At 49.4% G+C, this 27,338-nt stretch overlaps 1 protein-coding gene across 2 annotated transcripts in view; it reads left to right on the top strand.

Moving 5' to 3' along the window:
- The window catches only part of Ntn1 (netrin 1), a 198,744-nt gene that overhangs the window by 158,808 nt on the left and 12,598 nt on the right, over positions 1–27,338 (top strand). For both annotated transcript variants that reach the window (NM_053731.3, XM_006246568.5), the window contains exon 6: positions 22,894–22,968. In NM_053731.3, coding sequence (NP_446183.2) covers positions 22,894–22,968 — 75 coding nt within the window. The remainder of the gene's footprint in view (positions 1–22,893; positions 22,969–27,338) is intronic.

Raw genomic sequence — 27,338 nt, 5'->3', positions numbered from 1 at the left:
GGGTTGCTTATGGATTCTTTATTAAGTCATTCTGTGATGATGCGACCCACTAAGCATTGTATTTAGAAAGGGTCCTGGGATGCTTTTGAGAATGTGATGAATGGGAAGTGTCACTGACAGTGAACAGTGCTGCCTATGTGGTGCCTGCTGTCACTAGTGACCCCATGAGCCCTTGAAGAGGAGGCCATGCTGTGTTCAGCCTGAGCTCAGGCCAACCCCTGGCTTTGGGGATGTGTGAGTTCTGAGTTTCCCTCTCCAGAGCTGCCTGGTGTCATCCTGGTGAGTGTTTTTGGGTTTAGAAGCTGAAAGATGATGAACAATTTAAAAGGGTATTAGCCATGCTTTTTAAATTGTGTGGTTTGTTTGTTTGCTTGTTTGTTTGTTTTGAGGTGCTAGGAGTAGAGTCCAGGGTTTCTTACACTCTGGGCAGGTTCTCTAACCCCATCGTGCTAGGGTTTCAGCTAGAGTTTCCACCCTCAGCAGTAACTGGCTTTGGGCTGGGGTGCTTGTGGTAGTGGTGGGGGCTGTCCACAATGGAACGTGTGGAGCTCCTCAGGCAAGTGATGATAATTGCTGTCCCCTTGGACAAAGCAGCCCCTAGTTGAACATCACTTGAGGCCAGACTGATCCCATATGTATTGTGGGATGTATTAGACCAGACCGATCCCATATGTATTATGGGATGTATTAGACCAGACTGATCCCGTATGTATTATGGGATGTATTATATATTAGTTTGAACTTTGCAGACTTTATTGCAACTACAGGTCACTGTTGGGGATCCCCAAGTGGCATTTTGATGTGGTGGGACTGTTTTGGGGTGGCTTGAATGGGGTCTTTTTTCTTTTCTTCTCCCACTCTAGATTCCCTTTCTAATTATTCTCTCTTCTGTTCTCTCTCACACGCTCTCCTTCCCTCCTCTCCTCCCTTCCTCCCTTTCCCTCTTCCTTCCCTCCACCCTTCCACATCTCCCTGTCTACTGCCTTCCATGTTCTCTTTGCTTTCCCTGGTGCCCTCCCCTCCCCCTCCCTACTCTCCCCTTCTTGAGCCTGCACAGAGGGCAGAGTGGAGGTCAGGCTGGGTGTAAGCAAGGTTAGAAAGCATCTGGCCCCACCCCTGCTGCCAGGGCTCCCTGTCACCCTATTGTTCCTCTGTCTCTGGTGGTTGCAGGTGGAGCCATCCCCAGCCTGGAGAAGGACAAAGGGATGAGTTGGGAGGTCAGAGGAGCAAGTGGGATAGAATGTTAGCCCTTTGTGGGCGTTCTCCCCTCTAGGACCCGAGGGGGGTGCTGATGGGCCAAATGACAGGTGTCAGGGGAAGAAAGAAGAAAGGAGGCTCTGGTACCACATCCCAGGGATCTCACTGGCAGGGGCTGGTGGGATGATGTGCAGGCTTGGCTGACCTGTGGAAGGTGATAGGGCATCTCAGGCTATGCCAGCCCGTACCTCTACCTTGAACTCCCAGACTTCTCATAAATACTGGGCTAGGCTGCTGCTGTCAGTGTTGCCCCTCAAAACCCCAACAGCCAGTAAAGTGGAGTGGGTGAGCAAAACCCCCTCCAGCCCCGAGGCTGGAGCATAGCACCCATGTTGGCCCCTTTGACTAACTACACTATCAGATGTCAAAGCATCTGTCTTCGATCTTTATTGCTGTGAAGAGACATCGTGATCATAAAGACTCTTATAGAGGAAAACATTTAATTGGGGCTGGCTTATAGCGTCAGAGGTTTAGTCGTTATCATCGTGGTGGGAAGCAACATCCAGGCAGAGAAGGTGCTGGAGGAGCCAAGAGTTCTCAATCTTGATGTGGAGGCATCTAGGAGGAGACTGTCTCCTACGGGCAGCAGAAGGGGACTGTGCCCTATAGGCAGCCAGGAGGAGTCTCATTCCACATTGGGCAGAGCTTGCTTGAGCACTAGGAGACCTCAAGCTCATGCCTACAGTGACACACTTTCTCCAACAAGGCTGCATCTACTCCAATAAGGACACACCTAATAGCACCACTCCCTATGGCCAAGCATTGAAATACATGAATCTATGGGGGTCAAACCTATTCAAACCTCCACACCTCCCCAGACTTAATGGTTGTAACAACCACCATTAGAGCCATCAAATCCACCCTTATCTAGGAACATACTTGCCCTGGCCCTGTGGAAGATTCTGCACACACTCCAGCCCTGGGCACAGTCCTCATAGACGCCACAGAGGTGGCCTAAAGGACCTACTAAGTCCCCTTTCAGCTCAAAATCCTGGGGCAGTGTCAGAGATGGTGGCATACACCTGTTAGCTCAGCCCTTGGGTGGACAGGGCAGGAGGACCAAGAATTCAAATTGGAGGCAAGACTGGGCTACACAGTGAGTTCCAGGTTAGCCTGGGCTATATATCAAGACCTTGGGGCCTTGTTGGAAGCCAACTGTGGATACTCTGAACTTCTGTCTCCCATTCTACGGTCAGCAGTTGGGCAGGGTCTGGCAGGCCAATGCTGGCCTTATGTTCCTAGACAAAGTATCTGGAAGTAGCCTGTGAGGCCCTTTTGGGGTTATGTGGAGGTGAGTGTGGGGGATTTGCAAAGTGGGCAGACAGCAAGGAGACAATGAGAAGGACAGGCTTTGCCTAGTTATCATGTGGCCTTCCTCTGGTTTGCACAGCACTTCACACTGCAGAGGACAACGGTGCCTGAGGTCGGAAGGCTACAAACGCTCCACTCAGTTACATGAGACCTACTTAGGCTGTCCCTGGCCCACCCCACCTCCTCTAAATTTTGAGGTGGCGAGGGAAGGGGAATGGTGAGGAAAGAGAATCTGCTGGTATGTCTGTGCCTCGGAGTGCATGTGGGGCCAGAGGACAAGTCTGGTGAGCTGGTTCTTACCTTCCCTCTACTGCAGAATTTCTCTCATTCATGCCATGCTAGCTGACCCACGAGCTTCCAGGATGTTCTCTTGTCCTCACTTCCCATCCTGTGGAAGTAGTGCTGGGATTCCAGGGTTGTGGTGTAGCATCTGCTTTTGTACCTGGGCTCTGGGATGGGAGCTAAGCTGAGGCTTGCACAGCAAATGCCTTTATCTGCTGTGCCATTTTGCCAGCCACTTAGCTCCCCTCCATCAGGACATCTTCTCTGCTGCTCTTCCTTGGCTCTCGAAGTTCTGGGTGTGACCATGTGAAAGCAGTTCCTTACTTCTGTTGCCAGCTTGCTTCTAGATGTGGCCAAACAGATCACAGATCTGTGTTAGTCCTGCACTTTAGATCACTGAGTGTCGTGACCCCCCCTCCCTGATCCCTCCTTCAGAGAAGGCAGAAGTTCCCAGAGTCTGGGACAAATGCTACCTATACTGTTTGATGGTCTCCGCTTAGGAGCAGGGTCCAGTTGGGTATGGTGGCACACACCTGTGATCCCAGGAGGTAGGAGGATCCAAAATTCCAGGCCAGCCTAGGCTAGGTAGTGAGACTTAAAAACAGAAGTACATTTTGGGATCGAGAAAGGAGAAACAACCCATCTTGCATGGAGAGACACCTGAAGTGGATGTGTGGCCATTGGGCGCACCTGTCCACTCTGGCACTCCAGAGCGCACACCCTTTCCTAATCCTGACCTCAAAGCACCATGCTGGCAGTTTGGGATTTAATACGCTGGGTTTATTCACTCTTTGGAAATGAGCAAACTGTACAGAGGTTTTCCTTTCCCTCTCAGAGTGTTGCTAGCCACTCTCTGCATCCTGTTGCTCCATCAGTACCCAGGGGGAGCAGAACTCAGGAAGCTCATAGTAGGAGAAGCCAAGAGACAGACAGGTCAGTGATATGGCTTCCACACTTGATAGATGGAAGGCTGTGTCCTAGAGGAGGGCAGAGACTTGTTCTAGGTCACATGGGAGATTGACAGTTTACAGTCAGCCTGGTTTCCTTGCAGGGAGAGATGGAAGCAGTGAAAGACAGACAGACAGACAGACAGACACACACACACACACACACACATACACACACACATGCACACACACACACACACACACACACGGGGGGAGGGGACAGACAGACAGACACACACACACAGAGGAGGGGGAGGGAGCTCTGTAATTCAAGGACCATTTGAGATAATGAGTTTTCTAGATTTTTTTAAAGTTGTACTTTATGTGTTTTTCTTATTTCTATCTTATGTTTGCATGTATGCCTGTGCCAAATGCCTGGTTGGAAGAGAGCATTGGATCCTCTGGAACTGAAATTGTAGGTAATTGTGAGCTGGCATGTGGGTGCTAGGAACTGAACCCTGGTCTTCTGCAGTAGCAGCTAGTGTTCTTGACTACTGAGTCTTCTCTCCAGTATATACTTTAAGGTTTTCTTTAAAAGCCCACACTGGGCTGGGCTCCACAAGGCAGAACCTCTTTTCCTTCCTACCTTAGCAGGTGGTAGAACCCATAGTCTCCATAGCCATCTCCTTCAGCTGCAGGGATGGGAGCTTCACCTGGCCATCTGAAGCTTCATAGGAGACTCCATCATCACCAGACGGAGAAGCCTCAAGGACTCTTTTTGGGGCCAGATAATCCACACTGTCTTCACTCTGGACTTTATGCCAGCCCTTTGTCCTGTATGTGGTAGTTTTATTGTGTGTTCAAAAGGTAAAAGGATGCCAGCCATTTTTTAGGTTATTTGGGGTAAAGTATCTTGAGTTTAGGTTCTCTAGAACCTCGGGACCCAAGACAGGGGTTGTTATGGAGGTAGTTTACTGAGGGGTACTCCCAGACAAGGAAGACAAGAGTGTAGGGCTAAAACCCCATCCAGAACTCTGAGGAGGAAGTCCTGTGGGAGAAGCTGACGTAGATAAGGCAGAAGCCAGGGCATCACACTTCTAACATCAGTTGATGATTGGCTGTGGACTCCCTACTGGAACTGGACTGGAGCTTGTGACTGCTTAGCAAGCAAAGCAGGGTGCATCAGCCAAAGGCTGCGAGCCTGTGTGATGAGCAGCCAGCACCTGCGGCAGCTGGGATGGGTGTGGTGGGCTAGTAAGGAGGTCAGAGGAGGACATCCGCCACATCTGCTACCTCAGGCCTCTGTGACCGTGGGTTTGGAGTGTGTGGATTCAGCCAACCATAGATGTTAAAAAACAAAACAAAACAAAACCAAAAAACCCCAAACTGCACCTGTACAGAACTTGTCTTTCCATGAATACAGTCTAATAGCCGTTCAACATTTGCGTTGCATCAGGCATTAAAAGCTAGAGATGGTTTAAAGTATGTGTGTGGATGTGGGTAGGTCCTCTCTGTTACTACACCAAAAGCTGAAGTTGCGTATCCTCAGCTTTTGGTCTGTGTCAGGGGTCCTGGACCCCTCCAGTTTTGAGGGCCAATGGTAGCAATTAATTTAGAAGGTTTTGTTAGGGCTCATGCATGGGTTTCTCTTTTGCCAGGCCCTAGCAGTTCTCTACTGCAGAAAGTCTTGGCTGTTCTCTAGGTTCCTCATGCCCTTCTCACGGCTAACTGGTCACTCAGATATCTCACAGCTCATCTCTGCCGTGCACGCCGCTGCCGCTGCTGCTGCAGTTAAAAATTTCTTAACTTCCTGTATTGATTAGGTATGCGCTGTAATAAACCTCTTGCAGTCGAGGGGTTGCTTCCTTGTGCAACAGCCACCACCCACAGGTGTCCCTAGTCAGATGATCTCTTCCCAACTCTGCCATCCCATGGAGCCACGGAGTCACTGCTGGGAAACCCTTGGGTGATTTCCACAGCCTAGAAGTGTTCAGAACCACCTGTGCTCGGGTCTCTTTAGTTAGAACCCTGTCACATGACCATAACTAACCGCAAGGGGTGCTGGGTAGTGCAGGCCATATTCATGCAAACATGGAGAATGACATAGTGGTTGGTTTCCATGTATAGTTTGCACATAAATCATTTGGACCATACCGATGACTTCTGGTGCATCTGTGGCCACCTGTCACTGTGATGCTGTAGTTATTGGCGTCAGGAAGCAGGGCCATTTTTCTCTGTAGGGAGCAGTTTAGCCCACTCTTAGCCAGCAGTGTGCTTCCTGCCTGACAGCTGCCTGGATTTTAGGTACAGGGAAACGGAGCAAGGGTGCTACCAGGTTCCAAGGCATGACCTCATCTATACTGGCTTAACCAGCTGAGATGGCCAGCCAGCCAGCCAGCCAGCCAGCCAGCCGAGGTGATGCTCTGGGGCTATTGACCATCCTCTTCTTTGACAGATTCCCAGGGAGCCCAGCTCAGCTCATCTGAATCCCCTTTTGGCATTGACAGCAATTCCAGTTTGTGTCCACCGTTGGCTCTCGCTGGAGAAATGTGCAGAGCCAACTGGATCCCTGTGGGGACAGCTTTGTTTTCCCCACTGAACACAAAATCCCCTGTTCACTAGGAGATCCGACAAGGAGACCCTGCGGGGCAGGCCTGTGGGAGCAGATACCAGTGAATACAGTGCCCCGAATAGCTTCAGCTTATTAAAGGCAAATACATGGGATAACTCTGCCCGCCGAGTGGGAGATAGAATGGGGGCACAGAGCTGTTACAGTGGATTAGCAGCCGCAGACAGACGGAGGCAGGTGCAGCCCTTCCCGCTATTTGGAAAGGCTTAGGAGACGCAGAGCCTGCGCTGTGAATCCTCCTCTTGGCCTCATTTGGACTACAGGCTGAAAGTGTGGGGTTTCTTGTTCAGCCTGGCTTGGGAGAAGGTTTTTTTTTTTTTTTTTAAATATATATTTCTCCTTGTTCACTCACCAACTCCCAGAATTCCTTGGGGATTCTGAGGAGGTTGTGCACTTGTCCACTCATTCATTTTCTGCCTGTTCATCCCTCCACCATGCATTTTTAGGGCCTGTCGTGGGTTCTGGGTTACAGAGCTGGGTAGACACAGCACTGTGGCTTCCAGGGACCCTTTGAGTTGTACTGTATGAGGAGGACATGTAAGTACAGTGAATGGTTCCATTTCCGGTTTTTAACTGCTAGCCAAACCCCAGATCCACAGATACCGACGTCACCTCCTGTGGCCTGACAGGCATTGCGGCAAGCCTGCTGGGTCCTTGCTGCTTAACGAATAAAGCCTTGGGTTCAGGGAGGCTTGCTGGTCTTCCAGATGGGCTGCTGTTTCCCAGTAGCACAGATGGTAGAGAAGAGAGGATGATATACTGGTCTCTGGGTATCCAGGACCTCAGGGTATTGGAGTCTGCAAATGCTCAAGTCCTTTCCCCAAGCTAGTGTAGTGTTTACATGGGATTGTCCTCCATCTTTCCATAGACTTTAACTCATCTCTTAATGGCCCATGTCTAGAATGACACAATGCTGTATAGACACAGGTTTTTTTTTAAATTTAATTTTTAAACTATAACTGTATATGTGCCTGTGTGTACATATGTGTCTAGGTGTATGCACATGTGAGTGCAGTACTAGCAAAGGCCAGCAGAGGGCATTGGATACCCTAAAGCTAGAGTTAACAGCCAAGGTGGGTGCTGGGAACTGAGCTTAGGTCCTCCAGAGTAGTCGCAAGCACTCTTACCCACTGAGCCATCTCTTTAAATAATGATCTTCTTTAGAGAATGATGATAAGAAAATGCCAATATTTGATACACATACTTTTTTTTTCTAAAATATCTTTTTATCTATGGTTTGTTGAGTTTTCTACAAGCAAAGCCCATGGTTATAGGGGGTTGATTGAATTAAGATTAGTGATATAACTGGAATTTGGAGTCTTCAAGCAAAAAAAAAAAGAAAGAAAGTCAACCTCTAAAACAGCGGTTCGAGACCCCTTTGGTGATTGAATAACACTTTCACAGGAATTGCCTAAGACCATCAGAAAACACAGATATTTACATTACAATCCATAATAGTAACAAAATTCGTTATGAAGTAGCAACAGTAATAATTTTATGGTTGGGGTCACCACAGCATGAGGAAGTGCATAAAGGGTCACCGCATTAGGAAGGTTGAGGACCACTGCTCTAAAAGACTGACCGTGGGAGACAGAATTGAAATCTTGGAAAAGTCTTAGGAGGCTTCGGAGTTTGTATGCAGTTTTTTGTCTCTGTGTCGTTTCCTCCTGTGACAGGTACCTATCTGCATCTCTCCTAGCGGACACCCTCACCAGCTGGGTAGCTCATCACAAGCAGAGGGAAGCTCTGTGTGCACCTCCAGGGTTGCAGAACTGTTAAGGTGGTGAGAGTTTTGGACTTTGATGGTTTCTGAATGCATGAGTGTGTTTCTGAGAGGAAAGAGAGAGGATGTGTGTGGATCAATCCTTAGAAATTCCAGAAAGTTCAGCTACCACGTGGGGAGGTACCTGAGACTAGACAGCTCTGGGGGAGCCTTGTGAATGCATCCCAGGGGACGTGGGTAGTTGCTTCCCAGCTCCCGATAGAAGCTGGTGTTTGTGGGTACCAGCATCTGCCATCCATATCCCCCCTCCAGGGTAAGTTAAAAGTGTTTTCTCCACCAGAACTGTTCTGGATTCTCTCTAAGAGGCCTGTCCAGGAACTTCCCAGCAGAGTTTAAGTGTGTTCATAGCCACACACTTCTGAAGCCAACTGTGGCAAAACCTGTTTTAAAGTGAGATATCAAAGGATTTGGTTGAAGTTTGGTGGTCAAGCACTTTCCTAGCTCATATGAGAGCTGGGTTGGATGAGAGGAGTTGGGGAGGGGCAAAGGGAGAGAGAATGACTATGAATGAATATTGCTCTGTGGTTTGCTTGTTTGTTTTGAGTGAGGGTCTTGAGCATCTGTGGATCTTGGTACCTGAAGATGTTCTTGGAGCCTTTGAGTCTTCCCTAGATACTGGGGTAACTTTGTATAGACCCCAGGATACTATGATGACAATATGGCAGTAAAGTTAGTTTAGTGTTTGTGAGACTAATTAATTAATGTTTCATTCATAATTATAACTATGATAACCTGAGGGGCTTCCCTTGTGGGTGGCAGCTCTGGCTCTTAGAAAGCTTTTTACCATTCACTGCTCCTCTCCAGAGAACTGAGGAAAACAGCTGAGTGGCTCCCAGTGTGCGCTGGCTTCCAGTGACACTTTTCCAGGAATCTGAGGCTGTTTCTGCCCAGCTCAGCTCACCACCAAGTGAAGAGGAGGGAGGGCTTTGTCCCATCCTCACAGAAACAGCTGGGTGAACCTAGACAGACACTACTTGGGTTCTAACTGCAGAGCTGGGTGTATAGGGGTCCACGCTGAGTCTGAATCAATGGTACCAGAAGCAAAAGGAGTAGGCTCTTCCTATAGCAGCCTGGAGGGCTCTCCTGTTGGCTCAGCGCATGGGTTGGTGTAGGCTATTCCAAAAGGTGGACAAGAGCACCTGGAGGGCTACAGAAGTCAGGTGAGGCTCAGCCAAGAACAATCCTAGCCTACCCTTGGACCAGTTGTAAACATCAGCTTGCACCAGAGGCAACAGGAAAGTGAGGATGAGTCTGCTGCTGGTATCACGAGAGCTCCTTTAACTCTGCCAGAGTGTGTTCTGTGTCCCGTGTCCATTCCCGCAGTCAGCAGAAAGTTACAGAATGGGTCACTGATGGCCAGAATCTGTCTGCTTACCCCCTGAACATCAAAGAGTAGCTTATCGAGTTCCAGGTCCCAGGTGGTGCTCTGGGTAGGGATGAGGTCCAGGCAGGGGCGTGGTCTGGATGACACATATTATCACCTGTGTTCCCTCTGTCACCCCTCATCCTATTTCCTGGAGATGCACTGTTTATCACAAGCCTTTCAACCGGGGAACCCCAAGTATCTTGTCTTCCCTCCTCGCTTCTTTCTGTCATTTTCTTTCTTTTTCTTTTCCTGTCTGAGCTCTCTTTCAGCCCTGGGGCCAGAAGTCATTTGTCATTTTGATAGAGGATTTTAGAAATAGTTTGGGGAAAAGGAATTTCCTCCCTGAGACCAACAACGCTTCAATTGCAGCGGGCTGTGAGTGTGGCTTGATTTCCCACAGGCATGGCTGGGGGTTGGAAGGGCAGGGGCGTCATGCACAGAGGTGGCAGTATTTAGGGAAGGGTATGACAGAGGGAATGAACGATACAACGGCAGAGCAGCCACATGAAGGTTCTTCTCAGGTCCCTTAAGAATGGGCATGCACTGGACGGGGACACTCAGGGGTCCGTGTCTTTGGACAGAGAGATCTGCCTTGGTTCTGGGGGTGGCTTGACACAGAGCTTTTTTGGCCTCTATCTCCTTGCAGGTGACAGCCAATACTGGCTCCTCTACTTCTTGGTGGTGCAGGTCGAATGGAGAGCAAGTTGCAGGGTCTTGCCATCCTGGTTTTGCCTACCACGTCCAGGTGTTCCTACTACCTGGATTGGACACCATTGCCCCCCAAGGCTGAGGCAGTATCTGCAGGTGGGGTGCAGGGCAGCGCTGAGGTCTCCAGAGGTCTTCATGCCATCTCCTTTGCATAATTGACATTGGCCGGGGACCTGCAGGAGGACAGCGGAGGGTCAAGAGAAAATTCTGGATGTCTGGGAGCTGGTTTAGCCAGCCAAGGTGTCCTTTCTCCAGTCGGGAGGGCGTTTTTGCAACCCCAGAGGCTCTGGGCGAGAGGCTCTAATCTAATTACATGCTTTATTTGAGCCAATTTGTTTTCCAATCCATCTTGTTCAGCAAGAAGAAAGAGCATGCTGAGGACTCATTTGCACCCTCTTGTTCCAAGGGAAGAGAGGGGCTGCTCCCTCCTGCGGTCAGTACAGCCCCTGACCTTTTCTAGCCCGGAACCCCATCCCCCAGTCAGGCCGCAGAACTTACAGGGAGAGGCCTGGGGCAGCCCTAAAACTGCCATCAGCCACAAGCAGAAGGGCCTGTTTGTTCCACTTCATGAAGATCAGCGTAGCTCTGTCTTTCCCTTTGGGGGGGATCCCAGTGTGTTAGGAAAGACTGAGGCAGGATGGGCCTTGGGCCCGAGTAGCCTGGACTGGAGCTGCTCACCCCTCAGGGCTTCCCCTACACAGACCTCCCATCTCTGGAGTGAGAGTCCAAGGGCTGGTATTTAGAATCTGCAAATATATTTTCATAAGAAGGTGGTGGATTTTGGATCCGAGTTATTAAAGTCCAAATAAAACACCAAAGCCCATCCAAGCTCCCAGGAGAGGGAAGATTTATCGGCTCCCACCCTCCTCCTCAGGCAAGGCTCCATGTGAGTCGAGCCTCACTTTTTATGTACTGTGTGCGGTGTTTCCCAAATTGCCTTTTCCCACCCTTTAGAATCTCGTTTTCCAGCCTTTGCTTTTCTGTGCTGACCCAGACTGGCTGCTTCCTGTGGGTTCTGATACTGAGCCTAGTGACTCCGCCCTTGGACTAAGGCAAGCAGGACCTAGGGTCTTGGCCTACCACACGCAGTGGCAGCCTGGCCTGTTCAGCAAATACCTGCTGAGAGCCTGTGGAGTTTCCTGGTCCTAGGGACCCAGCACACGGGCCTCTGACTTCAGATAGGAACAGGGACAACAAACAGATAAGCTGACAGTCCTTTCGTTGCAGTGTGAAGTGTGCCCTGAGGAAACCAATTCTCTAAAGACAGGTCGAGGTCAGCCATAACTCAGAGAATCGAAGGCATATTTGAGTGAGACACATCTTTGGATTTAAACAGAAATTGGATGTGACAGAAATACAGTAACATTGGGTTTCTCTCACCGGTCTTTGTGGTAGGGTAAGAATCATGAGAGCTTCCATGATCCTGGTGCTGATTACATGTCAAACCTCATCTTACCAGGATTGCAAGAGATGACAGTCGTTGCTCCATAGACCTAAGTCAGGAATCCGGAGCTGCAAGACACAGTGCTGTGCTCAAGGACACACAGTTGTGTGGGGCCCCAGTGCCAGCATCTCTATGCTTGGTAGCCTCCCTACCATCCAGGCTGTCATCTGCTTCGCACTCTCCCCAGCATCCTGTTCCTTGCAGGGTCCCTAGCATCTAAGACTGAAGGGACCAGTTGCCTTCTGAAGTCATCTGCTCCCCTCTCCTACCCCAACACACCACACCCTAAAGACACCACAGTACCCTGTACAGAGGCTAGTGGCGTTCTTTCTAGATGATAGTCCAGACCTTTGAAAGCGTCTAGGCCTCCTGACTTCTGTGTATCCTCTCTCACCTCTATCCCAGTGCCAGTGTGCACACATTATGATCAGAGTTCTCACAAGGCTGGAGAACTAGGCAGGTCCCTTGTGAGCAGCCGGCCATATCAGTATCATGGGGCCTATGTTAGCAGGTCTGCTTGTCACTGCAGCTAGCATCTTTTATACTTCCCTGGATTGTTGGTCATGAACCCCATGCCAAGTTCTGGGGCACTAAGGTCTGCTTTCTAGGAATAGACCATTCCAGACTGTGAAGTACACACTAAGAATGAAGAAAGCTCTCTGCTGAGCTCAGAGGAAGGCTGTCTAGCATGTGAGTGGGAACAGGCCCATTTGCGTCCCAAAGGGAAAGACACTGGACATGCAGGGGTAGAACCTGTGAAGGCCAGTTGCATGGTTGGTTGCCTCATACCCACGGGCATTGTTCACCCCACACTTCCAGGTGGGTCCCCCAGGTCGCCTCTAGTCCAACAGTCCCATCCAATGGTCTGTCTTTTCTCTCCACCCTATCATCCCTGCCTGAATCCTGCAATGTGTTGCTGACCTGTCATAGCTGCTACCTCTGTTCACTGTTGGGGACATGGATGTTCAGAATGGTCAAGGGCCACAGACCAGAAGTCATACTTGTAGGATTATTTTAACTGACAGTGATGGCTTTGGCTAGAGCCCCAACTCAGTTGCTTCCACTCAAAGCCTTGGTCTCAGAGTGAGTACCTGGCATGGTAAACCATATGGACAGCCTGGGAGAGGGGCCCTTACTGTTTGGAACATAGGTTTTAGGAAGAGGGGAGCTTAGATACCCAGGAGATTATGGCTGATCTGTGGGATCCTTGCCTGATGTATGATAAGGTTCTACTACATGGCTTTCCATGCAGAGTACAAAGGCCAGGTCCTGGGCACCTTACACAGTTGCATGTGTTCTCTAGCTGCTGCCTCTGCCCCTCTTGGCACATTAAGGGTTCTGTCAGATGGTGGCCACTTCTGGGGAAGAGGCAGAAGGAGAGGGCAGGGCTCTCCTGGGAGTTATCAGGTTGGGGTAATATACCAGCCTGTCTCAACCAGCTGATTCCCCATGTTCAGTGTGTGACGGGGCAGGGAGTGCATCCTTGTTCTTGGGTGCCCTTCTCCACCAGGGCACCCACCTACTGTCCTGAAGGAAGAAATAGGCTTTGGCAACAAGTGACTCTATTGGAAGTACAATACAGAGCAAAGATCACCCTCAAAGGTGCTGAGCTAGGCCAGGACCCACTCCTAAGAGGGAAAAAGAGCAGACCTGTCTCCTTGTGACTAAAGATCTGATGACAGGCTAGGTTTGAACCCTATGGTGGCTTTGCACCAGCCTTGAAATGGAAAGCAAGCCTTTTTTATTGTTTTTAGTCTCACATGCTGTCGGAGGCCTCACAGGATAGCCCCGTGCCCTCTTCTTGCTCATTCTCCGCAGGACACCCCAGTGGGCTATGCTAGGCTGGATCCTGCCTCAAGGCCTTGTGCATGCCAACCCCTCCACTCTGCTCTCCTCCCCCAGATGACCCTTTACACAGTTCAGGTCTCTGTAAGATGTCTGCAGCAAGCTCTTCCCAGCCACCCTGCCTATGACAGCGCCCTCGCTCTCAACACCATGTTCTTGTCATGTCCACAGTGGGTATCTGGTTAGCTAGTGGTACACTCCCTCTTGATCTCTTGGTATCATCTGTGTAGGTGGGAAAGGTGCCAGCCTCACATAAGAAGGCACCAGCCAGTACAGGGGTTAGCGAGGGTTCGAGGGTTCTTATCCTACAGGGAAACGACATTTTTAATGTTTTGGTTTTTGCAGTGTGGCGCTTGAAGCTAGGGCCTCATGCATGCTGCTACTGAGTTACATTCCCAGTCCTTTCACCCTTAAAATTCTGTGATAGAGTCTCAATAAATTGCCTAAGTTGGTGTTGACTTGTTCAGTAGTCCAGGCAGGCCTTGAACTTGTGGTCCCCCTGCTTCCCAAGTAGCTGGGATTATGGGCCCATAATGGTGTCAAGGGTTTTGTTTGTTTGTTTGTTTTTTGATTTTTGATTTTCCTTTCTGTTTTGAGACAAGATCTCCCTTCCTGTTGGCAAGGTGTCGGTCTTTGACATTGAAACTTTTGTATCTTTTTATGGACTTTTCCAGTTTACTTTGGTGAATCACCTGGTCACCTCCTTGAAGTTTTTCTAGTCTGTCTTATTGTCACAAGAGTTCTTTGCGTGTTAAGGACTCAATCATTAGCTTTCTTTGTTTAAACATTTTGGGACTTTCTCCTTTTAATTATTACCTGTGTGTGTGTGTGTTGTGTATAGTCTGGAAATATTCTCCTAGACTGGTGGTTCTTAGTGCTGCCTCACCAGGATGATCTTCATGTTTCTGTGGAGGTCAGAGAACCACGTGCCAAAGTAGCTCTTTCCTTCTCCCCTGTGGATACCAGGGATTGAACTCAGGCCATCACGCTTGGGAGCAGGGACTGTGTACCTACTAAGCATCTAGTTGGCTCCACATTTGGGGGCCTTCTTCAACTCGATTGTCACAGAGGTTGCCAAGCACATCCCCTTCAGGCCCTATGTTAGTCTGTCGCTAGGAGTGGCTTCAGTTTAGGGACCCCAGGACCCAAAGCGGACATTTTATTGTTGAGGCTATGGGTGTTGGATCAGTGAGTCAGACTAGCGCACACTAGGGAGATAGTTGCATGGAGGTTAAGGAACTGCATGAAGCTCGGATCTTTTGGAGAAGTGGCTTGATGCCTGGCCCAGTGCTTGGTGAAGGGCTGAGAAGGTGGTCTGACCTGACAAGAAGGAACCACCTGCAGCCAGTGACCAGAAGCCAGAGTAGTGTATTTTTTGCTACTTTATTGAGTTTTTATATCTACCCCCCCAACTTCACCCTTCTCCCTTCCAATTCCCCAACACTAGGTAGGAGAGAAAGAAGGTTAGAGGGAAAGGGGGTGCTGATGTCGCTAGCTTACTGATCAGGGGAATCCTTCCTGGGGGCAAGTCCCATCTTTGTCATTAGAAGATCTCCAACTAGCAATCCAGCAATAGGAAAAGCAGCGGCTGCCACAGGCCCTCTCAGGGCTCTTGCATTTATACCTTCTCGAGACTCTCTAGAATTCCAAACGTAGACTATCTGCAGCTGGCAAAAATCACACCCCTGCCAGTGCAGGAGAAATCATGGTTAGAGGCTGTGGACAATCTGAAGCAGCCCCATAGCCCACACCTGGGACTAACACCAAACCGTATTCCCAGAATTGTATTTAAAAGAAACCAAAAATTCTCACCACAAGTAAGAATTGTGCTTGCGGGAGTTGTTACCCCATTTCCCCCACGATAGCTGTTGTGAACGCCCCTGGTTTACCCTGGGTACCCTGGATGCTAACTAAACACATTCAAGTTGGGCTTGCTGACCTTGGCAGAGTCTTTGCAGCCTACAGCTGTGGGTCAGACAAACTGGTTCCACTTGTCTTCTATCACTTAAGGCAGACAGACAGACGGCAGCCGAGTGTACTCCCTTCCCTTGATCCATTTTCCTCTAGTTCAGAGGGACCCCCAAACTTTTCCCCCCGCACCTAGTCATTGGAGCCAAAGCTCACCCAAGTCCTTAGGATTTTCTGTGCAGTGTGGAGGACCACACTGACTGGGTGTTCCTTAGTTAGCTGCCCAGCCCACAGCTTCCCCACGGCAGTAGCCCAGGAGCAGCGGCAGAGGCATGGCTGAAGAGTGTGCCAGGGCTGTAGGAGCGAGACCTTTGCCAGCTCTCCGCCTTGCTCCGAGGGGAGGTACCAGCTGCGGTACCCCAGGCTCCTACCATAGGCCACCAGGTTCTGCTTGCCATATGCTTGGAGATGAGCCTGGAGCAGCGAGCAGGCTGGCCCAGCAGGGTTTTGGCACCTAGGTGCAGGAGGCAGAACAGGGGGGCCAGCTTCCCAAGGTGCAGGAGAGGCCTGAAGGGGCTCAGCCTGCGGGGCACCTCTTGGCTCTTAGCTGTGGGTTGGTCAGGAGAGCAGGTGGGAGGAATGAAAAGGAGGTAGGCTGCTCCCAAGAGGGGCTAGGATGCCAGCCAGACGGGATGAGCCGTCCCAGGCCAGGCAGATGGCCCCTTCTGGGTCCCAGCAGCCCTCTCCCGGACGGAGAATGTCCAAGTGGAGACCAGGCAGCACTGGGGCCAAGTCTGGCAGGCCTCGTCTTTGGTGGGGGAGGAGAGTAGAAGGAGCACCTTGTAGCAGGTGCCCCTTCAGAGCTGCCTGCATGTACCTGAACACTGTCGGAGACCTACAGGGTTAGCAGGAGTGTGATGGGGACCACTGGGGAGAGCGGGTGGGTTTCTAGATGATCACTGGTCCATGGGATCTTCTGTGTCTAGTCTGGGGTCTAGCAGTTTTGAGACATGTAGAACTTACGTTTTGTTGGTTTTGCTTGCTTGTTTCACACTGGGAAATGGTTCGATTTCAGTGCTTTTATGCAGTCTGTCATTTAATAATATTCCATATTTTTTCTATTTCTAAATAAGTCAAGTAGCATGAACTGGCTGTGCCCATCACAGGCTCCCGTGGTCCTGTCTCCGAACCCGACTCGTTCTAGACATCTCAAGTCTGTCTATTCAGTTCGGTCATTTCAGTTCTCCAGAAAATATGCATCTCAGCCAGATTCCAGGATTCTCGCCTAGAGTCATCACACAATAGCCTTCTAATTCACAACATTTCTCTAGGTCATGCTTTCCTCATTCTTCCGAGTCTGTCTGTTTTCTTTCTTTTATTCATAATTAGACATGACAGTGTTTTGTCTGGTCTTTTTTTTTTTTTTTTAAGTTAGTTTGGAGGCATTTCAGAGAGTCAAGCTTTGTGTTTGTGTAATTCCCCCCCCCCCCGTTCTACTCTTTTCTGCTTCTGCTGTTATTAATTCTCCCCCCCCCCACCTCTGAGTTTGGTTTTTACTCATTTTTTCTAAGTTTCTAGGGCTGAGTCTAGCCTATTTATTTTGATCTTCCTTTCTTCCGTCATAACAAGCATTATTAATTATAGTGTGGTCAGGAAGGGCGGTGTGTACAATTTCAGCTTCTTCAAATTAGCTTAATATTTTTCTACTTATATGTCTCTCTCTTTCTCCCCTTGATATATTTCAGTGAAATATTATACATAGAAAATAGTTAAAACACGTTTACATTTGTGTGTTTATTTATGGTGTGCATCTGTGTGGGTATAGTATATCATGGTGCGTGTATGGAGGTCAGAAGACAACTTACAGGGGTTGATCCTCTCCTTCCACTGTGTGGGTCCTGGGGATTGAACTCAGGTTGTCAGGCTTGGCCGCAATCTTCTTTACCCTCTGAGCCATCTTGCTGGCTACATAAACTAATTTTACTTGGTTTTTTTATTGTGTGTATTTTAAGCATGTTTGTTTTGAATTCTGTCTTCTCTGATATTAAGATTTCTACTTCTTGATTCGTTTTTGTCAGCATTTGCTGATAGACAATACCTTCGTCTCTATTTAAATTGGCTTTTAAAATTCCACTTATATCCCTGTGTATAAGTTACCTCTCTTGTCAATATTACAACTTAAAAGGAGGAAGAGTATATTTTAGCCCAGGACCTCGGGGATCAGTGCATAAGGGCATGGTAAGGCAATTGGTCCAGGGAGTGTCAGGTCATGGACCACAGGAGGGGGCGTGAGCACTCTTTGACTTTTTTCTTTCCTCCTTCTGTTGTCTCTGAGTCCCTGGCTGCTGGCCAGTGATAACACATTCATGTTGGGTCTTCTCCTGTCTGCCATTCCTCTGGAAATACCCTCATATGCAAACTTGCAGGTGTGACTTTGTGTCTCTGTGCGTGTGCCACTTGAGTGCAATGCTGGTGGAGGCCAGAAGAGCATGTCAGATCTTCTGGAGCAGGAGTTACAGGTGGTTGTGAGCTGTCAATGTAGGTATTGAGAAGGTAGGCAAGCACACATGACCTCTGTATCTAACCAGCGTGCGCGAGTGCGCGCGCGCGCACACACACACACACACACACACACACACACACACACTGCTAGGTGATTCTATGTGCAGTTAAATTGACTGAATAACTTGTCCTCATCTTCTTAGACAGTAATTGAGTATTGTGAAATAAGGATTGGCATAAGAGCATTCAATCCTAACTTTACTTTTAACATTTTATCATCAAATAATTGTGAGGTTTTTGTGATTTTTTTCTTTAAATTTTTATATAAATTATAGTGAGCCATCTTGCCCATCCCTCTTTTATGATCTTACTGTACCAAAGGCTGCCTGTTTATATTTTCTATTTTCTCTGGCTTACTGTTTTGTGGTATTTCAAAAGAATTATCTTACTTGGCAGAGTCAAGCATCAAATAACACCCTCGACATTTTTATTCAAGCTGTTTGCTTCCCTGCCTTATTCTGTTGCTTTTTGTTAATATGATCTACATTTTCAACTAAATTCTTATAATCAGATATTTCTAATGCTCCTCTGTAAGCATTTTAACGCTGTTTTGATGTTGCCTTAAGTTTTAGAACCAAATTTCAAACTTTTATGTTTAATGGTATCAGGCTACACTGTGTTATAGCATAACTTTCCTCTTTCAAAGCCCTTTTTAAAAGTTCATTTTATGGCTGGAAAACAAATATTGAATTATTTTCTGAGCTCTACCTATGCATTTGAGAGTGCTCTTCTTGTATGTATGTATGTATGTATGTGTGTATGTATGTATGTATGAATTTGGCCAGTGTGTATGAGAAGACTGTCTAGCTAGGTATAAAATTATTGTGTTGGAAATTTTCTCCCTAAAGACACTATAGACATCACTCAGTGAACATCTGCCCATTTTTATTGTTATTTTTTCAATCTGTAGTATATTTTATATGAAATATATAGTCATTTCCTGTGTATTACAGGCATATCTAGGCATTGAGTTATTTTCCCAGCTTTTGAAAAAAAGTGTACCAAAACCTTTCCTTCTGCACACGTGGTTTTTGTCTTGGGCTTAGGGGTCCTACCTACCCTTGATTCCATTTCTGTTTGGCCACTGCTGAAGCACAATCATGTGTCAGCTCTCCAGTCTCTTATATACCCATATTCCCTCTGGTTTTCCCACCCGTATCCTTTCCCTCGGCATATTGAGAGTTTCTGCAGCATATTCTCCATGCCGAATCACTTTCTACTGTATCATCTCCCCTGATGCTTCAGAAATGACTTTTAACTGTGCTACTGTGGCTTTAGTTTTTACTTTCCCAACTCTTATGCATCCCATGGCCTTTGAGTTCAGCCTTGTCACTTCCCCAGTTTCGTGGAAGCCATGTTCGTTTAGAAATACTTGAGCAAGTGGTTGCTTCTGAGCTGCCATGGGAGAGTTAAGTATACGTGAGGGTTTATGGTCCCCATGTGTTTATGGCTTGGCCCTTTGCAGATCCCTGCCTGCATGGCCCTGATGACTGGATCCCCATGTCAGGCAGGTAAAGCTCTACTCCCTCACCACCTAGCCTTTCCTTGGACTTCTGTTCTGTGGAGTTGGTGCCTTCTCCGTTACCACTGCCTGACTGCCTGACTTTCTGATTCTCTGCACCGGTGATATAGATAACAAGTTCAGAGAGTCCCTACAAATGGCTTACAGCCTTCCCTAAACTTTCCCTCCCTGCCCATGCTTTCTGTCTGTCTGTTTTCTGCTCATTGTCTTCCTGTCATCTCCTTCCCCCTTCCTCCTTCTCTTCTTCCTCCCCCTCCTCCTCCTTTTTTTTTGTGTGATCTTTCTGTTTGTCAGACAAAGAACTGTTTCTGGAGGTAAAAGCCGGATAGGCCTTGATTCATCCACCACCACCATCTGCCTTTAATTAATTGAGATTGCTCCCAGATTCCGGCATTGGGTCATCTATCAGCTTCATTCTTGGCGTCCGTGTGAATTTTCATTTTTTCACTCTCTTTATAGCTGTTTTGGAACAAAACAAGGAGAGGCCCTGTGAGTAGCTGCCAAGTAGATACCATGTTGTAGGAGTCAGAGCTGGGCTTTGAGCTCGGATTTGCCCATGTGTATGCAGTGTCTGGAGCTGTGTGGTGGTAGAGAAGGAAGCAGGTACAGCAGCAATTTCCTTACCCAGGGACCACTTGTCCAGTGACCTCAGTGATCTGGACCTAACACAGAAGCCACAGGCAGCCAAAGAGCTCTTGCTGCATCTCTGTGCTAAAGGTTACTCACTTTCTCCAGAGAAAGCTGTTTCGCCCTGTCCCTCCCAGCCTTGTTTACCTGTATTCTATACACAGCTCTAACAGGCTTGGTGTGTTTCCCTAGCTCAGTATTGAACTGGGACCTGAAGGAGTAAAGGATATTCTGCAGAGGAGACTGGCTTTTTTTCTTCTGAGTTTGACTTAAGCCCTTGTCTGGATTTCCCTCTGCTGAGCCAGGTGCTGGGTGCAGAAACCGTCAGCTCTTACATTCTGGAACCACCAGAGCATTCCGAATCCAGACACCCAGTGAAGGAAATTAGAACATGTCATGGGCAGATCAGATCTCAGACCTTAGTGGTATTTGAAACTCAAGGGAATTTTACTACAGGGCTGGCTGGAGGCCAGAGGTTAGGCTCACAGGCTGCCTCGGTGAGATTTTTCTGAACCATAGATTCTTTTTCCTACAATATACCGGGTACAGGTGGAAAGGAAGTTCACTAAGCCGCAGAACATTGCCAAGGCCTCCTGCGAGCTGGTCGTGATACCATGGTGAGATATACAGAGACGGCTGAGCCCTGGAAACCAGGTTCTGAGAGCACCATGATGTCAGGCCATGGTAGCCACTGCCCACTCTTGGATAATGTCTGTCCAGGGTTTGGCTCTAGAACTTTGGCTATTCCAAGGGTGTGGGCAGTTAAGGGGGTGGTTTGTTCCTTGGATTTGAATGTCTTCCTTCTAACCCTAAAGGATAGGGCTCCCTTGGGCAGCTCCAAACTCCGCTTTTCCAGTATTATAAGTAGGGCACCATATCTCTCTCCTACAAAGCTGACATGGCCAGAGTGTCTTCACCTGGGTCACCGACTGCGTATGACATACTGAGCCTGTGTGGAGGACTCGGGGCACCATGGTTTCTTCCTGATTGGACATGAAAGCACTCACTTGGACTAATAACTTCACATACTCACACACTACACAAAACTTCCAAGTAAACTCCAAGCGACTCCAAGTGGAGCCCACAGTGACGTCATTTGGCTCCGCTTGCTTTCTAGTTACCTCAAGTGGAGAGTGCCATTCAGGAGACCCACCAGCCAGCTCACAAACACCAGAACATATGCACAACCTGGTGGGTTCAGCCTCGGAGCGGCTGCTGCCAGTGAGATGGCATAGCCACTTGGCACAGATGTTCCCTGGCACAGCTCCTACCACATAGAAGAGCAGCTATGATGGGTGATGTGTAGCGGACATCTATCTAAGGGATGCACTCTTTCCAGCTTCACTTTGGGCTTCGCCACACACAGTAAAGCCTACACTCTGGATAGCCTGACCTTTGCTCTTCCAAAAGCTCCGTACTCCTAAAACTAACCGCCGGCCCAGCTGGGAGAACAGTCTGATGCTGCAGCCTCTACTGTCCCTGGTAGGCAGGGCTATCCCAAAGTGGATCCTAAAGGACAGACCACAGGGCAATGATTTTTTTTTTCATTTCTTGAAACTGGTTCCTGAAATTGGGCCCCAAGAGGCTGGCCCCAAATCATGGAGTTTGACTCCTGATGGTAGAATGAGCTGTGCTTGGCTAAGGGAGGCATCCATCAAAGCATCTGGTGCCTTGAGAGGAGAGCTGCGTGCTCAGGGCTAGAGGCAAGTTCTGGAGAGATGGCCACTGAATATCTCCTGCCGATCTTAGCCACAGGCCGGTGACAGTCACACAGTACTGAAATACTGCCCTTCCTGCTTGTATTCACAGACATCCTTCCTTTCTCCAATGTTGACCATGTAGATAGATAGCTTACCTAACTTTGCACCTCAGTGCCTCAGTTTTCTTACCTGCCCAATGGGAATAACACTGTTTACCCCAAAGACTAAGACTTGCTGGAGATCCAGCATGAACAGCGATGCAGGCGGGGTGGGTGGCTGGCAGTTTCCCTTCAGGCGAGCTTACAGACCTCAGGAAGAGATGCCATCATCCTGTGTCCAGTAGGCAGAAACCGCTGGCAGGAAAGGGCAAGGTTAGGCTGGAGCCTTAACTGTGGGGGGCTGCATTCGCGGGGAGTCGACCAGGCCACTTTCAGGAGATGTGAACTTTGCATCTACGGAATGCCTGGCTCTCTCAGAGCCTGGAACCCCCAAAGCTGTGGCCAGCAGGTATGGCCGGCAGCCAGTGGCCAGCAGTACTTCCTCTCAGCAGTGGGGCCCATTAGGGCTAACCTCCTTTCGTGGGCATTTTATTTGCACACTTCACTGGAGTGGACACCAAAGAGGTTTTCAAATGTTTCATGGGCTGCTAATTTCCCCTGTGACCTCTTTTGTTGGGGCCTAACCTCAGCCAGAGGCTTCATGCCATGAAAGCCAGCGCCTGACACGGACTCCGACGGCAGGGTGACAATGAGGCCTCTATCGGCTTTAATCAGGCTCCTGTTGAATCTTAAGGCCGAAGGAATCGGTGTGGTACTCAGAAACCCTGGGTGGCGTGATACAGTGGTCCCAGAGGCTCTCGTGGAGGCTGAAATATTCCACCGGGCTGAGGGAAGAGGGGTGGCCTTTGTCCCACTGGCCTCTTTAGAAAGCCAGCCTGCCCTGAATGGCCACCCACTTGGCCTGGCCCATGGATACCACTGGGTATCTAGGGAGGTGGCCCACTCGGCTACCAGCCTGTTCTTTAGTGGCCTAATGAGTTTCTATCTGTGTTCTCCCCTGCAGACTGTGACTCCTACTGCAAGGCTTCCAAAGGAAAACTGAAGATGAACATGAAGAAATACTGCAGGAAGGACTATGGTAAGCGGGGGAGACTCCTCAGGGGTGACTTGCAAGTGACTCGTGTCACCGAGTTCCTGGGATCCATGAAATCTCTTTTCTGAGAGAATACCAGTCCCTCTGTGTCAGAGAAGCCACAGGAGCCTGGATTCTCCCAACTGCCCTGCAAAGGGCATCTGGATCAGTGGGGGCCATCGAGGCTGGGATTTCTATCCTGGACTCTGTTAGCTCTGCCCAAAGGGCTATGTGGCTGCACAGCACTTGTTTGCCCTCTGGTCTTCTGTGCCCTTGTCTCTCACTCAGTGAGGTTCTTCAGCATTGCAGTGGGTGGGAGCTGTAGGGTGCTTAGAGATGCCCATGGGCCAAGGGGAGATGAGGAGTCTGCACCGTAAGACTGTCCATCCTATTCTGACCTTGAGGACCCTGAGCGGTTCCTGGGGACTTTCAAGGGGAACACATACATGGGAGGCCACACTAGGCAAGCTGCTTGAGCCAGACTTGAAGTTCTCCCCTTAGGTTCATAGCCAGGGCTTCTCCGCATATAAAAATGAATCATTAGGCTCAAAGAGATTTTGAGAACCTCTGAAACATCATTTTACTGTGAGCATGGGCACACACACACACACACACACACACACACACACACACACACACACACACGCATGCACGCACACATGCACGCGTACCCCTTACACTGAAGCCAGAGAAGACTCTCAGCATCCAGACAGCCCCACTTGTCACAGGCCACGTGGCTTCCTCAGAACCAAAGACAGCAACAGGCAGGTGTTAGATAGCAATTCACAAGTTGCCAGGCTATGGGCATCCAGGTTCAGGCCCCACCTTCTACTAGGGGTCCATGGTCAACTTCCCAAAGAAAGGGCCCCTTAAGGAATGATACCCCAGAGCAATGCAGAAGCTTGCAGCTCCCACTGAGGAACAAACCTGGGTTTCCACAACAAGCTTGTTGTCCTTGAGAAATAAAGGAAAGACTTGCCTCTTTCAAGCTGGGATAGTGGGTACAAGGGAGACCTCTCAGGTCTCGCCCCCACCTCTGCCAGAGACTAATGAAGGCAGGCCCAAAAAATGGCCTCTCCAAACCTCTATTGATTGAGAACTTGGGGCTCCTGTACTTTCCCAGCATTGGCCTTGAAACCTAATGAATGCTCTTGTTAAAGCAAAAGGCACAGTGCAGTGAATGTGACCGCTACCACCCCTCCCATCCCATCCTTAGCACCGGCAGGAATGGGAGTGGACAGGCCTGCCTGAGGAAGAGTGGGTTGGGGTGGGTAGCCTGCTTGAAGAAGAGTAGGTTGGGGTGGGCTGGGATTGAGTTATCTCTGAAAAGTGCTGGTCCACGGTGTCAATCTGTTCCTTGGATTCAAGGGGAGAAATCGTAACATTACTCAAATGGATCCCATGGTCCTGCCACCTGACTTAGCCTGGTTTTGTTCTCTCCCATCTATTATTCCAGAGCTACCCTGCCCTTTCCTTTATGGACTCAAGACTTGGGTTCTCTGACCCTGAATCCTGGGTGTTCCTATACTCAGCAGGAGAGGTCGGGCATCTTTCTTGGATGGGGAAGGGTTGGGTATGGTCTCTGGGGTCCATGCTGGCTTCTCTCTTTTTTTTTTTTTTTTGGTTCTTTTTTTCGGAGCTGGGGACCGAACCCAGGGCCTTGCGCTTCCTAGGCAAGTGCTCTACCACTGAGCTAAATCCCCAGCCCCCATGCTGGCTTCTCTTTTCTGGTACATCTATCTTCTCAGGTCTGACAAGGCCTGGGTCTACAGTGTCCCCCATCCCCAGCTGTCACTACCTGGCTCTGTTTTTTGTTGTTGTTGTTGTTTTGTTTTGTTTTGTTTTCCTCCTTCTGCAGCAGCCCTGGAAGTTTCCCCAAATTAGTCCATTTTCTGTTTCTCTAACAAAATATCTGAGCTCATGTTGGCTCATGGTTTCTGAAGTCCAAGAGTGTTTAGGCCCACTCAGCTTCTAGTGAGGGCCTTGTGCTGTGCCAACCCATGGTACCGTGTGACGTAGAAGAGGAGACACGGGGAGCCAGGTGCATGCTCGTAAGCTCCTAACTACCTTTCATGGGGTTGCTCCTCCTGACCCAGCACACCCCTAGAGGGCCCTACCCCTTCTTAGCCCTGCTCTGCTGGGGACCTTCACACAGGTTCTGGTAGAGACATACCATGTTCTAAGCACTGCAGGGCTTTCTGGTTTCAGGGCTTCCCCGGTTCAGTAAGGTCATATTGAAGCTCACGTAGTTCAGTCTACCGTGCTGCAAGGCGGGGTCACATGAGTTCCACAGAGGGCTCAGAGGAGCTAGGTACCATGGGATGTGTTGAGCCTTGGAGCCTGGTTTGGGAAGGTGGAAAGTGGCCTAGGCAGGGTGGTGGCACCTACAGGTTCGTGAGTGCTGCAGAGGGTTACAGTATTAGCCTTGCTCTGAGCCTGAGGCTTCTCCTTGGGCTTGGCTGGGCTGTGGAACTCTTTGATGTATCCTTGGTTGGACAGACACAGCCTAGGTGAAGTGTGGCTAGGTGGCTCTCCCATGCTCAGAAGACCCGGCCAGCCCAGAGGAAGATGGGCTGAAGGATGACAGGAGAGAACCTGCCTAGATACAGAGGAGGTGAGGCTAGGCCAAGCGGAGGAAGGGAGCTGGCTCAGAGATGGTCTAATCCCTGCTTGTTTGCTGACTGACACTCCGGCAGGGGGCCAATTAGGAAACACATTTCCTTCACATCCCAGGCACTTGGATGTTCCAGAAGTTGCTAATTAGAACCTAGGTTTTGCCACCCCTGCTGAGAGAGGAGCCCCTTCCTCTTCTAGCACAGAGATAGGCCTGACCTGGAGCAGCTAGTGAACTCTCTTTCAGGCTCCACTGACCCTGAGTGGTAGCCAGTAGGCAGAAACCAAGAGGCCTATGGGAAGAGACTGGCTGGCCAGCCCAATGTGTGTCAGCCCTGAACCCAGACCAAGCTTGGGTGGTGGGTGGATTTTAGGTAAGGCAAGGAAGAATAGAGATCAGGGAGAGCCTTATGCCAGGACCTTGCTGGGCTGCTGGCCCCCATATAGAGAGGACCCTACCCATCCAGTGGGGAAGAAGTGCAATCCTTTCCCATGTGTAAGCTTCACCAGTCTGGGCTTCCATTTCTTCACGTTTCAGATCAAGGAGATATAATATCCAAGTGCTAGGCACCATGTCTAAAGAGGCTATAAGTACCCCATGGAGGTCAGGTCATCCATCACCTAACCACCCCTCTGCTGAGCCACCTCTGTTCTCTGTTGCCCTCTAGGGGAATCCAGCTTACCTCACAAATGTTCCAAAATGTCAAAGCCCAGCCCAGTGTGGAACCCCTGCTTTATTCTTTGCAAGAGTTCTCAGAACACCTCACTCTGAAGAAACCCTTCTTTTGGGGGACAAGATGGGGGATATGTACACATGCTCCCCCTCACAACATGATTGCACCCCTGTCAGCCCAGACATAGGTGGCTAAGTCTGAGGCTACCGCCTGCCCTGAGCTTCCTTCACTTGGTGTCCCATAGCTCCAAAGACTTCTGCTCCTGAGGTCAAGTGCTCTGGCCTGGCACAGTAACGGGGGTGTCGTTGGCTGTGGCCATCTATTTCCTGGGTGTCTCCTTTCCCTTGTTTCTCTGCTTTTTGGGGAAAAGTTTCCTCTGTCTCATCTCATATCTTTAACTTTGTATTGTACAGTGCCACACACACACACACGATTGCATTGAGCTGTGGTTCATAGATCCCACCCATGTACAACACACATGTGCGTGCACACACATGTACAGGTGCACATGCATGTGGTAGTTCTGCCATAGGAACCTGGGGAGTCCTGGTACTTTATCCCATTCTCACCCTTGAGATTTTCCCTCTACATGCATTCACTAAAAGCCCTAGGCCCTGTCCTGGGTGCTGCACTCACAGATCTGCATGACACCGGAGGTTGGCCCTCAGGGGGTACACATTTGGAAGAGACACAATGAGAGCCGCAGAAGACGCCTGAGTGGGGTTGCCCGGGGCCCGGTAGCCTGTACCCACAAAGCAGGGTTCTCTAGTAATGGGAAAAGTCTCCATGCCCAGAAGCTGGAAACTGACTGGTAGGGCCTGAGAACAAGGAGGGCAAAGGCGCTGGATGCCGGGGGTGGGGGGTGGGGGGTGGGGGGTGGGTAGGGTTGGACACAGCCTCCTGGGCTGCTTACATTTACATGCAGGAAATATCATGACCCTACTATTGAGCGTGGTGCCTGTGCCCCTAGCAGCTGCCCAGAGAGCCTTAAGTGTCCTCTTCCTTCTCCCTAGGATGCGCATGAGCCCTTGTTGTGAAAGGTGAGATCATCTCTCACTAATTCTTGGAAAAATGCTTCATTCCCAGAAA

This window comes from Rattus norvegicus, chromosome 10, assembly GCF_036323735.1.
Source record: "Rattus norvegicus strain BN/NHsdMcwi chromosome 10, GRCr8, whole genome shotgun sequence".
Taxonomy (NCBI): Eukaryota; Metazoa; Chordata; class Mammalia; order Rodentia; family Muridae; genus Rattus; species Rattus norvegicus.
This window is presented reverse-complemented; position numbering and strand designations above follow the sequence as displayed.